Below are 19,355 nucleotides of genomic sequence, written 5' to 3'. Positions count from 1 at the left end.
GGGGAACGGCTGAACGAATTGTGGTACGTGAATGTTATGGAATATTATTGTTCGGTAAGAAATGACCCTCGGGAGGATTTCAGAGAGGCCGGAGAGACCCACACGGACTGATGCTGAGGGAAGTGAGCAGGACCAGGAGATCATTGCACACGGCAACAAGATTACATGATGCTCAATTCTGATGGACGTGACTCTTCAACAATGAGATGGTTCAGAGCAGTTCCCCTTGTTCAGTGATGAAGAGCCATTTACACCCAGAGAGACATTGTGGGAACTGAGTGTGCTTCACAACACAGCATTCTCACTCTCTGTTGTTGTCCGCTTGCCCTTTATTTTCTTTCTCATTTTTCCCCGTTTAATTTTTCTTGTACAGCAACATAATTGGATTTATGTATTTTTTTTACCGTGTTTAACATAAATTGGATGACTTGCCTTTTAGGGGAGGGGGTGGAGAAAGTGGGGGATTGGAACACAGGTTTTTGCAAGGGTCACTGGGGAAAAATTATCCTTGCACATGTTTTGAAAATAAAAAGCTTGTGGATAGGGCACCAGCCCTGAAATTAGGAGGACTTGAGTTCAAATCTGGCCTCAGACACTTAAACTTCCTAGCTGAGTGACCCTGAGCAAGTCACTTAACTCCAATTGCCTCAGCAAAAAAAAAAAAAAAAAAAAAAAAAAAGGCTTTAATTTTTTAAAAATTAAATAACTGTTCTTACTATAAAATTACAGTAAAACGCTCTGCTGAGAGTGAATTAAATTCACTGGCTGAGTATGGATGGGAATCACAGTGATGTGGGCCTGGGGATGACCCCAAGAGTGCTGACACTTCTCCGGGGACCAAGCCGAAGATTCAGCTGCAGTTTGAGGGATAATCCCAGAGGGAGGCTGGGCTTCCGTGAGGAAATAGAAGCCACCTGGGAGAGGCCGGCAAGGGAGAATGCCCAGAAGGGCAGATGGCAATGGGGGGAGCAGGAAGGGCGACAAGAGCACCCAAGTCTGCAGGGGTTCTGCGCCCCACCCTGGGCCAGACCTCCTTTACATCGTCCCACCGACCCTTGGAGGGAGGGACTGAAATTGGCCCCCTTTGAAAGAGGAGGAAACCCAAGGGACTGGCTCCACCACAGTCAGGAGTGGGCAGGGAAAGTGGCCGGTGCATTGGAAGGACCCTGGGCTTGCACCCGTGGAGAACACGAGCACCAGCTAAGTCAGGGTCCGAGGCTTGATCCGCCTTTCCCGATATCCGAAGGGAGCCGGGTTCAAGTTCCACCCCCTAGAACTGGCACTGATTGGGCAACTGTGGGCAAGCCCTTGTGTCCTGGGGCATCAAGAAGGGCCCCGAAGAGCCCAGAAGGGAAGCCCAGGGCACGTCCAAGAAGGAGGCGGGACAGGTCTGATAGAAAACAGGCCGCGTTTAATTGTCAAACGGACGGCCCACTGGTACAAAAGTGCGCTATGTAGTGGGGGGAGGGCAGGGCCCGGCAGCTGGCCTAAGGGGGAGCTGCCCCCAGCTGGTGAGGACAGGGCACGGCAGCCGGCCGGAGGGAGGGGGCCTCTGGATGCACCGACAGCTCGGGGAGGGGGGCAGAGTCAGGTCCCCTGACGTCAGTCCCGGCTGGCCCCTCTGGGCCCCTGGGGGGGAGGGGCCCTGCTCTCCACTGCAGCTGCCCACTGGAGGTCAGGGGCCAGGCCACAAAGAACCGTGGTCCTGTTGGGGGGAGGGGGTACGGGCAGGAACCTGAGTGCACCCGTCCAAGGCGATGCCCCGGGCCCTGACCTGAGCTTCCGGAGACAACACCCCGAGAAGGGCCTGGGGGCTGCGGGAAGCAGGGGGGTCTCTAGGCGAGAGCCCCAGCCCAGAGATCATGAGCCGCCCTGCCTGGACCAGGATCCACAGCTTGGGAGGAGCGTGCCCTTTGCAGGGGAGACTTCGGGGGGCGAGGCCGGGGATGGAGGGAAGAAAGGAGTAGCTCCGCAGGAGAGCAAAGGCACAAGGACTCGAGAAGGGGAAGCCGCCCCCCCTGGCCCCCCATGACGTCCTCCAGAACAGAAGCCAGTCTGGGGGGCAGCTCTCAGGGGTGGAGTCTCCAGGGGCCGATGGAGAGCCATTGCGGACAATGGCGGGCAGGGCGGGCAGCGCGGGCCACAACCAGCATGGCCTCGAGTCTCTGCCTCCGCGCCCGGGCCCCCGAGGCCTGATGGAAGCCCCACCGCCGCTGAGCCAGCCCGGCCACCCGGGGCCTTCATCTTCCCGCCCCAATAAATAGTGCCGCCTGCTCGGGCTCACCCGTGGGAGACCAGCCCCACAGGGGTCAGCCCAGGCCAGCGGGCGGCGGCCGGGCTCAGCGGAAGGCGTTGGAAGGGGGGGGAGCCGGTCCCGAGCAGCCAAAGAAGTCCTGGCCAATGGGGCGTGGGAAGCCCTCCAGGACTCTCACCTTCACTGGGTCAAACTTCCAGTACTGGCCACCGTGGAGGAAGTAAGCATAGCCTGGGGGGAGGGAGGGGCAGCGGTCAGGGGGGAGGGTCAGGAGGGGCAGTGGTCAGGGGGGAGGGTCAGAGGGAAGGGAGGACAGCGGTCAGGGGGAGGGTCGGGAGGGGCAGCGGTCAGGGGGGAGGGCCCCCCAACAGTCCCCCAGCTCAGCTTCCCAGCCTGTGGGACCTGGCCCAATCCAGCCTCCTCCACCCACCGTGACTGTCCTGGAAGGCGGCGCTGATCTCGGCGGGAACGCCCCGCCAGTCAGTGGTCCTCCGCGGGGAGGGGCCGTCGACGCGCCGCGTGCTGGTCCGGAAACGCCAGTAGCTGCCCCCGTGGAAGAAGTAGATCTTGCTCCTCCCCGTCCCCCAGACCAGCGCCGCCTGGACGGCCCGGCTCGCCAGCCCCAGGTCGGAGAGCGGCGCGGGGCCCAGCAGGGGCTGCTCCCCGGCATACACCCAGTACTGAGAGCCTGGCGGACAAACGGGAGAGGGGGCTGCTGGGAGACCTCCCCCCGGGGCGGGATGGCCCGAGTCACCCTCCCCCAGAGCCCTGGGCCATGGGAGCGCGCCAGCTGCCGCCTTTGAGCCGACCGAGGAGGGGCCCCTGATGGGCGCTCAGGGGTGGCCGAGGGCTCCTGGGGGCCTGGCTGTCCCTGATCTCCCCCTTCCCACTCTCTTGGTCCAGGACTCGCCCCTCACCGCCTCTCATTTCCATCCAAAATGTGAACTGCTTCGCGTCATCTGCGACCTCTCCGGCCGCTCCAATGGGCTCTTCTCAACGCGCCCTCTCTGCGCCCTCTGACCCCGGGGGGCCCTGATCTTCTCTTCCTCTTGTTCGGGCCATTCCCATCCTGGCTCTCCCCCTCCCCTCTCTCCCCTCCATCTAGGGGTCTCCATCTTCCCCCAGCCCACACTGGGCTCTGCCATCCAGCGTTCCCCCTGCCCCAGCTGGGCCCGGAACAAGCCCCTTGTCTCCCCTCCAGGCCTTTCCCTGGCCAGGACTGTTCTCCCGCCTCCCAGGCTCCTGGAAGTTCTAGCTCCAATCCCACCGCCTCCAAGGAGCCCCCCGGAAGCCCTCCGATGTCCCAGGCCTTCCCCGTGTTCACTCCTGGCTTCCTGAAGATTTGTACGCTTGTCTCCCCCTGAACTGGAAGTCCTAGAGGGAGGAACCGGCCTGGCCTCCGTAGCGCAGAGCCCGGAACGTAGCGGGCGCTTAACTGAGGGGCGACCAACCGAGGCGGACCCACGGCCGAAGGCCCTTCGTTAATGAGAGTCTCCAAAGGGAGACGGGGGGACCTGGGGAGTGAAAGCTTGAAGGGGGAGACAGGGAGGGATGCTGGGAGCAGGAACCAGGGCTCTCCCTGCCAGAGGAGGACAAAGAGAGCACCTCCCCCGGCCCCAGACAACAAGAGAGGGACCCTCTGCTCTGAGACTCTCCCAGCTGGAGCTACCTGGCCCCACCCCCAAAGGATGCAGCGACTATGTGCTGGGGGGAAGGGAGGGGGGGAAGGCAGGAAGCAAGGAAGAAGGGAGGGAGGGAGGGAAGGGAGGAAGGAGGGAGGGAGGGAGGAAGGAGGGAGGGAGAGAGGGAGGGAAGGGAGGAAGGAGAAAGGGAGTGAAGGGAGGAAGGAGGGAGGGAGAGAGGAAGGGAGAATGGGAAAAAGGAGAAAGGAAGGAAGGAAGAAAAAAGAAGGGGGAAGGAGTGATGGAGGAAGGAAGGAGGAAGGAAGGAAGAAAAAAGAAGGGGGAAGGAGTGATGGAGGAAGGAAGGAGGGAGAATGGGAAAAAAAGGGGGAAGGAAGAAGAAAGAATGGGGAAAAGGGAGAAAAGAAGGAAGAAGGAAGGAAAAAAAAGAAGGGGGAAGGAGTGATGGAGGAAGGAGGGAGGGAGGAAAGAAGAACAAGAAGGAAGAGGGAAGGAGGGAGAGAGGAAGAAAAGGAGGAGAGAGGCAGGGAAAGAGGAACAAGCATTTATTAAGCGCTTACTCTGGCCCTGTGCTAAGTGCTTTTTTACAGTCATCACCTCATCTGATCCTCACAACCCAGCAGGTGGGCCGTGTTATTGGTCCCATTTTCCATTTGAGACCACTGAGGCCCAGATGTGAGGGGTCACATCTTAGGACCTGGTTCCAGGTTTTCCTGACTCCAGGGTCCGTGGAGGCTCTGCCACTGGGTGCCTCCCCCCTTGGGACCCCTGGGCATTTCCTCCTCTCTCTGTCTCCAGTCTCCCTGGCTCTTCCTCATTGTCCCTCTCCCAGCCCTCCCATGGGTGCCCCCCCCGTCTCCCTGGGAACTTCCATGGGAAGGTTTCTGACCATGGGGCTCCCCTCCCCCAGGCCCAACCCCTGCCCTGCGGCTCACCCTGGAAAAACCAGATGTTGCCCTCTGGATCCTCAAAGGCGGCATCGAGGCCGGCGGGCAGACCTTGCCAGTGGCGGGAAGCCAGCGCCGGGTAGCCGGGCTGGAGCCGGCCCTCTCTCAGCCTCCAGACGAAGCCCGACTTGAAGAAGAAGAGCTCCCCCCGGATGGTGGCCGCGGCATCGAAGTCCGTGTCACAGGCGTCCGGCTACACGGGAGGAGGGGGGGGCAGTGAGGCAGCTGGAGGCGGGAGGCCCTGGGGAGAGGGAGCAGGTGGGCGGGGAGCGGGGTGGGCGGCCCCTCGGACTCACCTCCAAGGAGATCTCATTGGTGTCCGTGTCGCCCGGCCAGGGCGTGGGAGGCGCTCGGGAGCGGGGCCCGGCGGGGCCCGGGGCTGGAGGGGTCTCTGGGCCGGGCCGGGGCATGAGCCGCCGTCCATACAGGTGCTGGATTCCCCGCCGGTCGTCAGGGCTCAGGCTCAGAGGATAGCGGAAAGTGTAGAAGGGGGACATCAGGGCTTTGGCTTCAGTCGAGTGCTGGAGGCCCAGAACATGGCCGAACTCGTGGGCTGCCACCTGGAGCAAGTCTGTGCCTGGGGGTGGGCACGGGAACTCAAGGTCCGGAGCCCCTGGCCGGGATCCCCACACAGGGTCGCCAGCCATCTGCCTTGCCTCAGTTCCCCCGGCCCACCCACCATCCAGCCTGCCTCAGTTCCCCAGGCCCACACCATCGTGACTCCCTTCTCCCAGCCTGCCTCAGTTCCCCAGTCCCAGGCTCTCCTACCCAAATTGTTCCCAATGGTCCAGGTCTCATCATAGTCAAAGTGCACGTCACCCTCACGGTGGGTCTTGGGGAAGAAGGCGTGGGCCAATATGCCCCCGGGGCCGTCGAAAGGGAGGTTGTCCCCATGCCTGTACCTGGGGAGGGCAGAGGTCAGCAGGCGAGGCTTAGCGCCTCCCCACCCCAGCTCAGCACAGAGATCGAATTTCTGCACACTGGGAACCCCCCCTCCCCAGGACTATTTCACCGGGGGCTGTGACCCTGGGCAGGGCTCCAGCACCTGGGAAAGTTGCCGTGCCCTCCTCTGCTCCTTCCACACATCACCCTGAGCAGACTCGGCCACGTGGACTTGCCTCCCTGTGCCGTACCAGGGCGCCCCACGAGAACCCCGACGGCCACCGGGACCGGGCGTCCTGCTCCTGATTTCCAGAAAAGGACTTTGGGATGCTCAGCAACCCACCGGAACTTTGGAATGGCATGGAAGCGGCCAAGGCTAAGGCCAAGGGCAGGGCCGGGGAAGGGTCGGGGCAGGGCCAGGGAAGAGTGGGGGCAGGGCCAGGGGCCTCACACCGAGGGTCCCGCGCCTACCTGGTGAAGTCGATCATGATGTCGGCCCTGCCCTCCCGCACCTCGGTGAAGGTGAGCGGGGTCACGCTGCTCCACACCCCCAAGGCCTCGGCCATCATCTGCCGCACCTGCTCCTTGAGCAGCTGCCAGGGGAAGCGCAGGATTCTGGACCCCGTGGGAGGAAACGTGGGGCAGGAGTCAGAGCCCCAGAGCCCACAGGGTGGGGGAGGAAGGAGGGAGAGAGCGCCTATTAAGTACCAACTGTATTTCAGCCTCTCTGCCTGGGCTGTTACTGTGGCCGAGGAAACTGGGGCAGGTGGAGATTAGTGGACTTGGCTAGCTAGGGCCATTCACCTAGACAGTGTCCCAGGCTGGATTTGAACTCAGCGCTTTAGGACTCCAGGCCTGGCCGCCTCCAGCCCTGCCTCTGTCCCTTACAGGAAAATTGGGGAGGGAGCACGGCAGCCAGCCAGGTTGGGCCCCCTCCTCCCTCTCCTCCTCGCCCCCCACCCTGGAAGGTGAGATCGGCCTCGCCCCTCCCCGAGCAGCTTCATCTAAAGGAGCTGCAGGTGCAGAGGTCCCAGGGCCCCGCGCCCGCCCCGCCCCCGGCCCCGCGGAGAGCAGGCCTCCTACCTATAGGTGAGGTGGACCTTCTCCCAGCGCCCCCCCGACAGCACGAAGCGTTTTTGCCGGGTCTGGAGGCGTAATCCGGGGGGCAGGTCGGGTACCCCGCAGCGGGGGCGGCCCTGAGCCGGGGCCCGCCGGGGGACCTCCGGCTCGGAGGCCGCAGCCTCGGGAACAGCCTCGAGCTGGCGTCCATCCTCCCTGAGGGCCGAGTCCTGCACGGGGAGCCGAGAAGCCTCAGAGTGCCCCCCCCATGCCTCAGCGGTCGAGCCCCCACCCCCCATACCCAGCTGGATCCCGGCCCCATCCCCGACTGGCAGCGGGCCCCGCCCCCAACCCTCCTAGCTTCTGCTCGGGCGGACAGATGGTTCACCTCCTGCTGTGGGCGGGACTCGCATCACAGGGCCCGCCCTCGAGGAGCTGCCCCTCCGGCAGCGCCCAGGACAGGGCCGGATACGGAGGCTTTCAGGTTCCCCCCCCACACTCCTCCCCCTCGGAGAGGCGTTAGCATTAAAAAGTATTTTGAGACGTTGGGGGGGGGGTCACCAAAAAGCGCGGGGGGCGGGGCTTGGGAGAATGTATTTGTTTCTAGTCTACTTCGCGCCCTAGCGCGTTACCACGAAAAAGATGGAGCAAAGAATAGAGACAGAGAGAAAGACACAGAGAGAGAGAGAAAGACACAGAGACAGAGAGAAAGACACAGAGAGAGATAGACAGATTCAGAGACAAAAAGATAGAGACAAAGACAGACAGACAAAAAGAGAGGAAGCGGGGCCAAGATGGCAAGAGAAGCCCTGAAAGTCTTGGGAGACTTTTCCAAAGCGGGGAGGAGCAGCTGGGGCAGGTCAGGGGAGTTTCCTCCAGGGACCTTTTCGCAGCGGAAACATTGTAAGCCACCGTTTCCTTCTTTTTTTCACTACTCGTTACTTTGTTAATAAATTGTAGCATCAGCATCTTTAATGGTTCATTTAAACCTAGAAGACACATATGTGTGTGAGTGTGTGTGATTGTGTCTGTGTGTGAGTGTGTGTATGTGTGATTGTGTCTGTGTGTGTGATTGTGTCTGTGTGTAAGAGTGTGGGTGCGTGGGTGAGTGTGATTATGTCTGTGTGAGAGTGTGTGAGTGTGTGTGTGATTGTGTCTGTGTGTGAGTGTGTGTGTGATTGTGTCTGTGTGTGATTGTGTCTGTGTGTAAGAGTGTGGGTGCGTGGGTGAGTGTGATTATGTCTGTGTGAGAGTGTGTGTGAGTGTGTGTGTGATTGTGTCTGTGTGTGAGTGTGTATGTATGAATGTGTTGTGTGATTGTGTGTGTGTGATTGTGTCTGTGGGTGAGTGTGTGTGTGTGATTGTGTCTGTGTGTGTGTGATTGTGTCTGTGTGTAAGAGTGTGGGTACGTGAGTGAGTGTGTGATTATGTCTGTGTGAGAGTGTGTGTGTGTGATTGTGTCTGTGTGTAAGAGTGTGGGTGCGTGGGTGAGTGTGTGATTATGTCTGTGTGAGAGTGTGTGTGTGATTGTGTCTGTGTGTGAGTGTGTATGTATGAGTGTGTTGTGTGATTGTGTGTGTGTGATTGTGTCTGTGTGTGTGTGATTGTGTCTGTGTGTAAGAGTGTGGGTGCGTGGGTGAGTGTGATTATGTCTGTGTGAGAGTGTGTGAGTGTGTGTGTGATTGTGTCTGTGTGTGAGTGTGTATGTATGAGTGTGTTGTGTGATTGTGTGTGTGTGATTGTGTCTGTATGTAAGTGTGTGGGTACGTGAGTGAGTGTGTGATTATGTCTGTGTGAGTGTGTGTGTGTGTGATTGTGTCTGTGTGTAAGAGTGTGGGTGCGTGGGTGAGTGTGATTATGTCTGTGTGAGAGTGTGTGAGTGTGTGTGTGATTGTGTCTGTGTGTGAGTGTGTATGTATGAGTGTGTTGTGTGATTGTGTGTGTGATTGTGTCTGTATGTAAGTGTGGGTGAGTGTGTGATTGTGTGTGAGAGAGTGTGTGTGTGTGATTGTGTCTGTGTGTGAGAGTGTGTGTGTGGGTGGGTGGGTGTGTGTGTGGGTGGGTGAGTGAGTGTGTGTGGACAGAGAGAATAACTGCATACTTTAAGGGAAAGAAGTTTCTCCAGTTTCCAAAACACTCCTCTGTAAAAAGCTGGGTGGGGGCTCGGAGCTAATTGTTGAGTGAGAAAGACACCCGCTGGCCTCCTCCCACTGACACTCCTGGGCTCCCCCGCAGTCTCCGCCGTGGAGGCCCCAGCACGAGGAGAAGCGGAGGAAGCAGAAGCGCCAGCGGGGTGCCGGCCCCCTAGGGGGAGTGGCAAAGGGAGCCCCACGGCTCCTCCCCTCCGCCCCTTCCTGCTCCCTAGGAGCCCCCGGAGGGGGGAGGGGCGCTGAGGGACAAGGGCACCTGGGCACAAGCGGAGAGGAGGGAGGGGAAAGTGGAGAGCGGGAGGACTCGGAGGGGGCCGAAGGAGGAGAGGGAAGAGGGGGGAGGAGCAGGGGGCCGGGCCAGACCTGGGCAGGGCCTCCGGGACATCCACAAGGGCACGGGGCTGCCAGCCCGGCGCAGCGCGGGGCGGCCCCGCGGAGGCTGCCCACCCCCCAAAGCGAGGACCTCCCACCCCCCAGCTTCCTCCCCCTGGCTGGGTGGGGGCTGCGGGGGGTGGGGGGAGGAAGGGGGCCGGCCTCAGACTCACGGGCGGCGGCGGGGCTGGCCGGGCCAGGACCGGGTACGAGAGCAGCAGCGGGAGCAGGATGAGGGCTCCAGGGAGCCGGAGCGGGCAGCGACTGCGGGCCGGGGCTGGGGCCATCCCGGGGCGGGCGCCAGGGGCCTGCGGGGCGGGCCCGGAGCCCGGCTGACTGCGGCCCTTTATAGGCTCAGCCCGGCCCGCCCCTCCCCCCTCCCCCCAGCCGGCCGAGGGCCGGGAGTCTTCCCCTCCCCCTCCCTCCCCTCCCTGCCCCCCTCTCCCCGGGCTCTGCCCCCCCTCCCCGCCTCCCCGATCCGGGCCCGGCCCTGCCCCCCTCCACCAGCACCCAGCCTGCCTTTTGTTCTCTCTCCCTCTCTCCCTACCCCCCTCTGAGTAAGGAGGGGGGAGCCATGGGGCAGCCTGCCTCTGCCCTCCCCCCACATCTGGAAGGTGCCCTGCTCCCGCCCTGCTCCCGCCCTGCTCCATAATAGACATCCCCCCAAGGGTGGGCCCGCAGTGCCTGGGGGGGGCACAGCTGGAGGGGGGCTAGGTGTGTGGAGGAGCAGGGGGTCAGAGGCAGGGGGTAGGGGAAAGGGCTGGGGCTGGGACCCTAGGACCCAGCAGTAGACATCCAGGGGGGAATCAGCTGGTCCTGGCCCAGGGGGAGCTGGACACTCTCCAAACAGGAAGCTTCATATGGCCACAGAGGATGGGGGGCCATTTGTGACCGGTCTAACCTGGCCAGCCCGGACACCAGCTGATGTTTGTCTCTGTTTCTGTCTTTGTCTCTCTGTCTCTGTCTTTATCTCTGTCTGTCTTTGTCTTTTTCTCTCAGTCTCTGTCTCCATCTTTGTCTCTGTCTTTGTCTCTTTCCATCTCTGTCTCTGTCTCTATCTTTGACTCTCTGTCTCTGTCTTTATCTCTGTGTCTTTGTCTTTTTCTCTCAGTCTCTGTCTCTGTCTTTGTCTCTTTCCATCTCTGTCTCTGTCTCTAGCTTTGACTCTCTGTCTCTGTCTTTATCTCTGTGTCTTTGTCTTTTTCTCTCAGTCTCTGTCTCTGTCTTTGTCTCTTTCCATCTCTGTCTCTGTCTCTAGCTTTGACTCTCTGTCTCTGTCTCCATCTGTTACTGTCACACACACACACACACACACACACACACACACACACAAACAGGGAGCTGGGCCCAGAACTAGACCACAGGAAGCCCCCAGTGTGGGGCTGGCTGGGATCCCAAGCCGCCCCCTGCGCGCCTGCCTCCTCTGAGTCACGCTCCCAGACTCTCCTGTTGTCCTCCAGCCTCGGAGCTCCATTCCTTGGCCTCCGGCCATCTGGTCCAATCTCCTGCGGCCTCTGGCCCTTCCTATATTTCTGCTCTTCAGCTGGGATTCTCCTGGCTTCCTCCGGCCTCTTTTCTCCTCCTTGGGCCTGAATTCTCGGATAACCCTCCTCTGACCTGTTTCTTAGGGTCCCCTCTGGCCTCTGACTTCTCCCTCTGCCTGGTGCCCTCTGCCTCTGATCTCTGACTGCCCCCACTCGCCTTCAGACCCTTCTCCCGCCTCTGGCCTCCTCTGGCTGCTGCTGGCGGACTTCCCAACTTATGCTCCACATAAACAAGGGATAAGTCACATGAGTGCCCAAAGTAAGAAGAAGCATCTCAGTCCGGTTTCTGTAGCTCTCAAAGGTGCACCCATTGTCTCCAGCTCCTTCATGTGGACACAGGCTTTCCACTGCTACAGGTGGCCAGCCCTCCAGGTCTTTGAGGCCTGTCTCTCCCTCCCTAGGATTCCAGGTCAAGTTGTCCTGCAGAGCCTCTCCCCAAGGTCTGGTGCTGGTGCCCACCCCCCAAACTGATGAGCCGAAGGAAGGACCCCTCCCTCCAAGATGGAGGGCCCATCTTGCCACGTCACCGGCCTGTCTCCTCGGGAGGCATTGAGGTGAAGCACGCTGGTTCTGCCAGTGACTCACTGTGTGACCCTGGGCAAGTTCCTCACCCATCAGAGGAGGGTGGTCATCCGCATAGGCTTAGTCTTCCAGCCCTGGCTCTTTAGTTTCCTCGCGGGCATCCCTCACGGTGGCAGATCGCTCTCGGCAGATCACTCTCGCCGGCTCTCTCTGCTGACCTGGGCCCACACGGACTCCGTCGTTCTGTGGATTCCCGGCATTCTGGCCTCTGTTGTAGCTCAAGAGTCCCGGCTGCCCAGCCACGGGAGCCGTCTCCAGGGAATGGGCTAGAGGAGAGGAGCAGTTTGTGACAGAATACTCCCAAAGGGTACGCTCTCCAGAAGACCAGTCGTAATTGGAGAAATGTGCAGAAGAGGCTGCCGCTTCCTCTCCGCAGACCCGCAAAGGTGGCCCAGGAGGCTGGGCCGGGGCACCCCTCCGTCCTGCTCTGTGCCCCTGGGCTCCAGGGCCCCAATCCCACCCCTGGGGACGAGTTATCCAAAACTTCTCCAGATCTTCGCAAAAAGAAATTCGAGGGTCTTTGCTAAGAACAGCACACGTCTGCAGACTCCCCGAAGGTCCACAAAGCGCTTCAGAGGGGATTTCCCTCAATCCTTGCAACCCCGGGAGGTGGGTGCCATTCCAGCGCCAGTTTGGATGAGGCCGACTGACTTGCCTCAGGTTCCCAAAGCTAGAAGTGTCTGAGGCCACATTTGAACTCAGATCTTTGTGCGTGCAGGCTCGTGCTCTGTGCGCTGTGATGTCAGCATCATGTGAGTATGAAGGACAGGCATTTATTTCCTATACAGAAGTGCTAAAGATTGGGATACTCCCAGAATATAATAGGGCAGCTTAGCGGCACAGTGGGTAGACATTGGGCTTGGAGTCAGGAGAACCTAAGTTCAGATCCAGCCTCAGATACTAGCTGTGTGACCCTGGGTGAGTCACTTAATCGAGTCTACCTCAGTTTCCTCATCTGTAAAACGAGCCAGAGAAGAAAATGGCAAACCATTCCAGTGTCTTTGCCAATTCCCTGCAGAGAAGTCTCAAAGAGTCAGACGGGACTGAAGATAATGAAACAACAAAGAATACACAGGTAGGAATGCTTATCTTATTCTTCCAATCTGCTGGGAGACGGATATAAAAACCAATGAGAAGGGGCAGCTAGATGGCACAGTGTTTAGAGCACCAGCCCTGAAGTTGGGAGGACCTAAGTTCAAATCCAGCCTCAGACACTTACTATTTCCTAGCTGTGTGACCCTGGGCAAGTCATGAACCCCAACTGCCTCAGCAAAAATGAAAACCAATGAGAGCCTGAAGCCGTTATCCACAGTTATGTTTCTCTTACACTGTTTCCTGGAGAGTCCGTGGCTTTTGGCAAGCCAAGCCAACAGCTTGGGCTCCTCCTCTGGTAGTAGCTGGCTCTGTGGTGCCAAGCCTTCCCTCACCGCCAGGCAGCTCCATTCATTGCCCCAGAAATCTCTGGGCTCTCCAGAATGGGCTGCAAGCGGTTGCTTCTTTTTAAAGAGCACGACTCCTTTCTCCACTATTGTCCTCCTGGGGTGGGGATGGGGGATAAAAGGACCACCATTCAGTGCTGAGCCACCACATGGCTGGAGGCAGCCCGGGAGCACATCATCTCTAACGTGTCCGAGACCCCGCTAAGTCACCCGTGGGGTTGGTAGAAAGCAGGCAGGGAATAGCTGCAGGACTCTGGACAACCCATGTTTCGATGGTCATCGCCAGTGGGAAGGGCCGTGGGCATACAGACGCGGTCCACTGTGTTTGGACATGTATACTTATTTTGTATTTAATTTATACTCTAATATATTTAACATGTATTGGTCATCCTGCCATCTAGGGGAGGGGGTGGGGGGAAGGAGGGGAAAAATTGGAACAAAAGGTTTGGCAATTGTCAATGCTGACAAATTACCCATGCATATAACTTGTGAATAAAAAGCTATTAAAAATTTTAAAAAGAAAAAAGAAAAAAACCGTGGAGGCCGCGGGATGGAGGAGGAGCTCTGAACGCTGGAGCCCCCATCCGGGCCCGGAGCACTCACCTCTCCCTCCCTACCCAACCTCCAGCCTCATCTCCCCGCTTCTCTCCCTAATATTCATCCTCTCCTTATTTATTGCTTCCCTCCCTACTTCCTTCCCTTCCCTACTTCCCCCCCACACACCCGGGTCTCCCCCACTTCCCCGTTAATATTTTCTTTATGCCTTCCCTTGGCTTCAATTAAACATTTTTTCTCTCCTCATCTCTCTCCACCGTAGGAAAAAAAAAAGACAAAGCAATTCCCCGTCAGACATGGGCAAAAATCTAAAAGCGGAGGTCGCCTTCTGCCGCCTCCATCAGCAGCTGAAGAGCTGCCTCTGGTGAATCCTTCGCCATCACAATGGGTCTGCGTCCATCCGGGTTTTTCAGTCTCCAACTTGTCTTTGCGCTGTTGCTTTTATTTTATCAATAGTTCTTCTTGAATGCACCTGCTTAACCTATATTGGATTACTCAAGAGAACGGGGCTGGGGGGAAGGGAGGGAGAAAAACACAAGGTTTTGCAGGGATGAATGTGGAAAACTATCGTTACATGCATTTTGAAAATAAAGTCCCCAAAGTGGTTCTTTTTCTGCTCGCTTCACTGTGTGTGGATCTCCTATCTCTCTGGAACTTCCTTTTAGCCTTCTATATACACGATAATAACCCTTGGCAGACCATAAACTCGAGTGACCAGCCCTCACTGACGTCCCCCTGAGTTTCCACGATTTTTTCCCACCACAAAAACGACAGAGTAAAACTTTTTTGTGCACAAACATGCTCTTCCTTTGGTGTCTTTGGTTATAAAGTTTGGTGGGTAGAGTCTCCATGTTTTCAGAAGAGCTGGATCAGTTCATGTGTCAAGCACACGTTAATGTGCTTTCCCCCCCAGCTCCTCCAGCATCTGTCATTTTCCCTTTTGGTCGACTTTGCCCATCTTGAGAGGCAGGCCCGAGAACCTTAGAGTTGCTTTAATTTTCATTTCTCCAGGAGAGTTTTTTACACATAGCTAGTGATAGCGAGCTTGGTTTTTGCCCTTTAGAAAACTGCCAATTCGTAGATAGAGCACCAGCCCTGAAGTCGGCAGGACCTGAGTTCAAATCCGGCTTCAGAAACTTAACACGGCCTAGCTGTGTGACCCTGGGCAAGTCACTTAACCTCAAATGCCTCAGCAAAAAAGAAAAAGCAAACTGCCTATTCGTGTTCCTCCGCCATTTATTGTTGGGAAATTCAGCTCTGATTCTTTATAAACTTGAATCTATTCCTCGTTCGCCTTGGAAACGAGACTGGTAGAAGAGAAACTTGCTCCAAAGGTTTTCTAGCTGCCACTCAACTATCTAATTTGCATTCAACTGAAACTCATTTTTAAAGTTAATATTATTTCTCCAATCGACAAAAATCTACCTTCTCTCCCTCCCAATTCCCAATTGTAAGAAAGAAAAAACCTTTCGATAAACTCCACCTGATGAAAAACAAGAACCGCTGGCGGGCAGCGGCCCCCAAAGGGGCCTTCTTCTGTCGCCCCAGCGTCGGGAGTGCACGTTACAGCCCAAGCCCGGGGCCTCGGGCCGCCTGTCTCCTTATAGACTTTGCGGGGAAGAGGAGGGAAGAGCGGAGGGGGGGGGGGGGGAACCTCTCCTCCTCATCCCCAGCCCAGCTCACTTCTTAGCCTTTGTCTCGCTTTCCCCCAGGGCGCTCCACCCCCTTAGCGGTTTTAGCTCGGGGTACTCTTCCCCCCCCCCCTCCCCCGTCCTTCTTTTCTGCCCATTCCCTGGCTGGGTGTCGGGAGCCGCGTATTCGTTCGGCAATTCCGCCGCGTGCGAGTCCGGAAGCGTGTGTGTTGTGTGGGTTGTAGAAGAGCGTGTGTGCGTTTGGGAAGTGTGTGCAGGGGCGCCGTGCACGTGGCGTACGTGTGCGTGTGCATGGGTGCGCGTGTTGTGGGAGAGTCCGTGGACGAGCTCGTGTGTGCGCTGTAGAACGAGGTACATTTGTGCAGATGTGTGCACGTGTGTGCGTCGCAGGAGAGCGTGTCCACGTGTGTGCGCGTTGTAGGAGAGTCTGTGCACGTGCTCATGCGTGTGAGTGTCGCAGGAGAGCGTGTGCACACGTGTGTGCAAATTGGACGAGGTGGGGCTCCAGCTCTCCCCCTCCTTCCTCTTGCTTCCTCTGGAACTGTATTAACGCGGCCTGGTGGGGGAAGTGTCCCCCGCCCCCTCCCGAATCCTTCCCCCACTTCCCCCTTCCCCGACCTGCCGCCCCCCATGGTTTCTCCCCGGCCAAACGCCGGCGCGTCCCCTCTCTCTCTCCCAGTCTCCTCAGGCCCTAGTGAGCGGCCTCACGCCCACAGCCCTCGGTGGAAACCCCAGTACCAGCAGCAAGAAAAGCTCGGAGGCTGGAAAGCCCGACAGCCGTGGCCCCTTGTCTGCTACTCATCACGGCCCTTGGAGGTACCTCTAGTGCCCATGGGCGGTGCTGGAGGGAGCCGAGCTGACTGGCCTGTGGGGGGGAAGTGCAGAAGGGGGCAGAGCTGACTGGCCTGGAGGTGGGGGGCGGAGCTGAGGGGGCGGAGCTGGCTGGCGCTGAATCTCTGCTCCATCCTCCTCCTAGCTGGATTGAGAGAGAGCTGGATCTTTTCTTCCCGGGTCTCCTACCAGAAGGGAGCTTCTCTGGTGCCGCGCCCCGCCCGCCCCTTTTTTTCGGACAACACGGCCCCATTTCCTTATAGAACTGAGCCTTTTCGGGCGCAAGGCCGGCCTCTCTGGGTTCACGGCCCTTTTCCTGCTTCCCCTACATGTAGTTTCTCACGTGCTCCCAGTCGCCCGGATCCGCCAGCTGGAAAAGCCCCATCATCCACTTGGAAGTTTGGCTTTGGCCCAGATCCCACTTTCTGGCGACTCTCAGTAATCCTGGGCCTCCTCGTCCGAGGTGCAATCTGGGTACAGAACGAGCAGGTGGCGTTATGGGCAGGGACGCCAGGGAAGGCCTGGGCTGCTCTCAGTCCCTCGGTCCCCTGCAGCCTCTGGTCCCTGGCCGCCCCTCGGTCCGCAACCATTCCTCAGTCCCCGGCTGAGCCTCAGTCCCTCAGTCCCCGGCCATCCCTCACAGTCCATTCCTCAGTCCCCCCGCCTGTCCCTCAGTCCCGGGAGAGCCCTTCAGGGCCCGTCACTTTCTCCCATCAGCCCCTCTACAGTTTCCTTCTTCACGTGCTGCCCCTGCACGGATTCCTTCTTTCATGCGGTAGCCAGACGGGTGCAAGCTGCCGCGTGCCCTCTCAGCCTGCCCAGCTATGATTCACCTCAATGTGTGGCTGCCCTGGGAGGGGAGGACTGTCTCAGAACCCAGCAGGGGGGAGGGGCGCCGCGGCAGCCCCTTCTCAGATGTCCTCAGGCAGAGCCGCGGGTCATTTGGGGGTCTGGAATGGAGATTTCTGACGTGGTCCAGGTGAATTCTGGGATTGGGGGCTTTCCCACTTAGCGAGAACTTGTCAAATTATGTGCCTGCCCAGAGTGGTGAAGTCCCTTGGCTTAGTCAGGTATGGGGCCATCTGGGGGGGGGGGGGGAAGGAGGGAAGATGATAGGGCTTTTTTTTTTCTGAGGCAGTTGGGGTTAAGTGACTTGCTCAGGGTCACACAGCCAAGACGTGTTAAGTGTCTGAGGTCAGATTTGAACTCCAGTCCTCCTGACTTCAGGGCTGGTGCTCTACCCACTGCGCCACCTAGCTGCCCCAGGCAGGTACTTCTTATGGCTACTAAGGACTTAAGAAATTTGGACAGAGGCAAATGCTTGGCGGTCTCCATACCCTTCTGTGTGGCAGTGGAATGAGACCAGCCCGCCCACAGAGCCGGGCTCAGCCCCGGAGGGGGCGGTCACGGCCCCTCCCTAAGGGGGCTGCACCTCTGGGCCACAGCGGTCACTAGCGGGCTCGTGTGTGCCCGGGCTCGGCCATCTCCCACCTTGGAAGGAATTCCCGGGATAAGCGTGTTCCAAGTGAAAATGGCTCTGCTGAAGCAATTAACAGGCGCGGGCAGTCAGAACCTAGGGACCCAGGCCAGACAAAGGGCCTTTGGATGAGAGGGAGTGGCCAGGGCCGAGCTGACCAGGAGGCCCAAAAGCAGAGGCTCACCGAGCCCTCCCAGACGGCCCTTCAAACACCCTTACAGGGAGTCCTCCCAGCGAATCCTGGGGCGGCGGAATCCCAGAAGGATGGAGAGAAGCACGGGGAAGGTCAGCAGGAAAGGGCTGACTCAGAGAGGGTGGAGTGGACCTGGCCTGCACAGACAACGCCCGGGAAGCCGGCCCCTCGGGGCCAGGGAGGCCGGCGGCTGCTCCCAAGGAAACTGGGGAAGACGCGACAGCCAGAGCAGGGCTGGGGTTTGTCTGCTTGGCTCTGGCCTTGCCAAAGTGCCTAAGGAGGAGGCTGGGCGGGGGCAGCGCAGAAGAGGGCTCACGCTCTCTCACTGTTGTTGTTCCGCCTCCCTTCTCTGAGAGGACCAGGACAGCAAGGACACCATGACAAATGAGGGGACTGGATCGAAGCGAGAAAGGGCTGTGCGGGGTCCCCTACCTCAGTTTCCCCTCCAGAGCATCTGGGTCCAGTGGCAAGCTATAGAAATTGCTCTGGATGCAATAGGGGACCTAGGCCTTTTTAAGCTGAGGTCTTCAACAGGTCTCGGCTTGACTGAGGCAACACCCATTCAGTGATTGAGGCCAGGGAGCCACTGAGGCAAAGAATGGCCTGTTTCAAGTGGTCAAAACCAAAACTAAACAAATAAGTAAATAAATCTGGGAGGGGAAGCCCCGCCAACTTTCTGGCCAAAACAGAAACGATTGTGACTTCTGCACTCACTCTGAGTCAGTCAGGCCCCAAACTGTGATCCGGGGTCTTGACCTGGGATCTGTTGTTCAGTGTCTGAAGTCAGATTTCAATGGGTCCCTTTTCTTCCTACCATAAATTGAGCTTGTAAACTGTAGTGTTCTGGTTGGTTTTCTGAAGGCCTCTGGACCATCTTTCGTTTCAGCAGAGCAATCCCCACGAGAATGGCCGGGGATAAAGTCCAAATCCTTTATTGTCTCCTTCACGGTCTGTCTCCTTGCCTGGGGCCGGGGCCAGCTTTCTGGAGGTCCTCCGGAAGGTGTCTTGGTTTCTGTGGGGAAGGCAGGAGGACCACTGCGATCTCTGTCTTGAAATCTCCCCGAATCTGGGAGCTTGTGCTCTAGCCTCTAGCTGGAGCCTCTAGCCCTTCCCCCAGTCTGTTCCAGTCCCCTTCCGAGTCTCTCTCTGAGCTCTTTCCAAGTCCTTGTCTTCCCCAAGTCTGACCCTGGCTGAGTTTGTCCCAATTTATATGCTCTATTGTAATTAGATCATTTATAGTATACTGAGTATAAGCCAGTCATTATATCACTAGTTGACCATTATTTGTAGTAAGATTAATCCAGTCCTACTGAACTATAGAGCTATTGAGCACGACGCTAAACCAGATAACCATGGTCTTATCAATTCCACTGAGTTAGCACCTTGTAAGTATCCTTGTTTCAAGTTCAGAGTTCTGGCGCATTACAGTAACCTTTAAAGTGTTGGAGGCTCTGGACTTCTCATTGGTGTCCTATCCCTAGAGCTTCAGTGATTGGTGGCAGGATCTACACTGGAATTGGTGGTCAACTAGAAACCAGAGGAAGGGCAGCTTCAGGATTCTGCAGGGAGCGTAGAGGAGAGCTAGCCATGGCCAAAAAGAACTTCTCAAGAGAGCCCCAAAAGGGGAGGAAGATCTTCCAGCAAAGGGGCTCCCCATGGTGTGGGTCACCCCCTTGGCTGGATATGCCGGGCCTACCTTCCCCTGTCCCCCTAGCCTTTTCTTAGTGTCATGGACACCTTGGGTAGTCAGTCTGGTGAAGTCTCATTTTAAATGT

General features: G+C 58.1%; 1 protein-coding gene and 1 long non-coding RNA gene across 2 annotated transcripts; one reads left to right on the top strand and one right to left on the bottom strand.

Moving 5' to 3' along the window:
- Positions 1-1,391: 1,391 nt before the first annotated feature.
- Positions 1,392-9,686, bottom strand: MMP11 (matrix metallopeptidase 11). The gene is made up of 8 exons (XM_051973415.1): positions 9,481-9,686; positions 6,810-7,015; positions 6,198-6,341; positions 5,613-5,746; positions 5,141-5,421; positions 4,833-5,037; positions 2,685-2,942; positions 1,392-2,485 (listed from the first exon to the last, which is right to left on the bottom strand). The coding sequence occupies exons 1-8, from the start codon at positions 9,592-9,594 to the stop codon at positions 2,340-2,342; spliced, it is 1,488 nt and encodes a 495-aa protein (XP_051829375.1). The 5' UTR covers positions 9,595-9,686; the 3' UTR covers positions 1,392-2,339.
- A 73-nt stretch (positions 9,687-9,759) lies between these two features.
- LOC127545906 (uncharacterized) lies at positions 9,760-14,052 on the top strand. The gene is made up of 2 exons (XR_007949849.1): positions 9,760-12,508; positions 13,690-14,052. It is a non-coding gene; the product is annotated as an uncharacterized LOC127545906 (long non-coding RNA).
- Positions 14,053-19,355: the final 5,303 nt, after the last annotated feature.

Source organism: Antechinus flavipes, chromosome 1, assembly GCF_016432865.1.
Source record: "Antechinus flavipes isolate AdamAnt ecotype Samford, QLD, Australia chromosome 1, AdamAnt_v2, whole genome shotgun sequence".
Taxonomy (NCBI): domain Eukaryota; kingdom Metazoa; phylum Chordata; class Mammalia; order Dasyuromorphia; family Dasyuridae; genus Antechinus; species Antechinus flavipes.
Note: the sequence above shows the minus strand (reverse complement) of the source record. Positions and strands in the feature narration are given on the sequence as shown.

Excerpts from the sequence above, each read along its gene's own strand:
- MMP11 (XM_051973415.1), bottom strand. The coding sequence starts at position 9,594 with ATGGCCCCAGCCCCGGCCCGCAGTCGCTGCCCGCTCCGGCTCCCTGGA. Across the intron at positions 7,016-9,480 it reads GGCCAGCCCCGCCGCCGCCC|GACTCGGCCCTCAGGGAGGA; the intron begins GTGAGTCTGAGG and ends CTCCCCGTGCAG. Across the intron at positions 5,422-5,612 it reads GACCATTGGGAACAATTTGG|GCACAGACTTGCTCCAGGTG; the intron begins GTAGGAGAGCCT and ends GCCCACCCCCAG.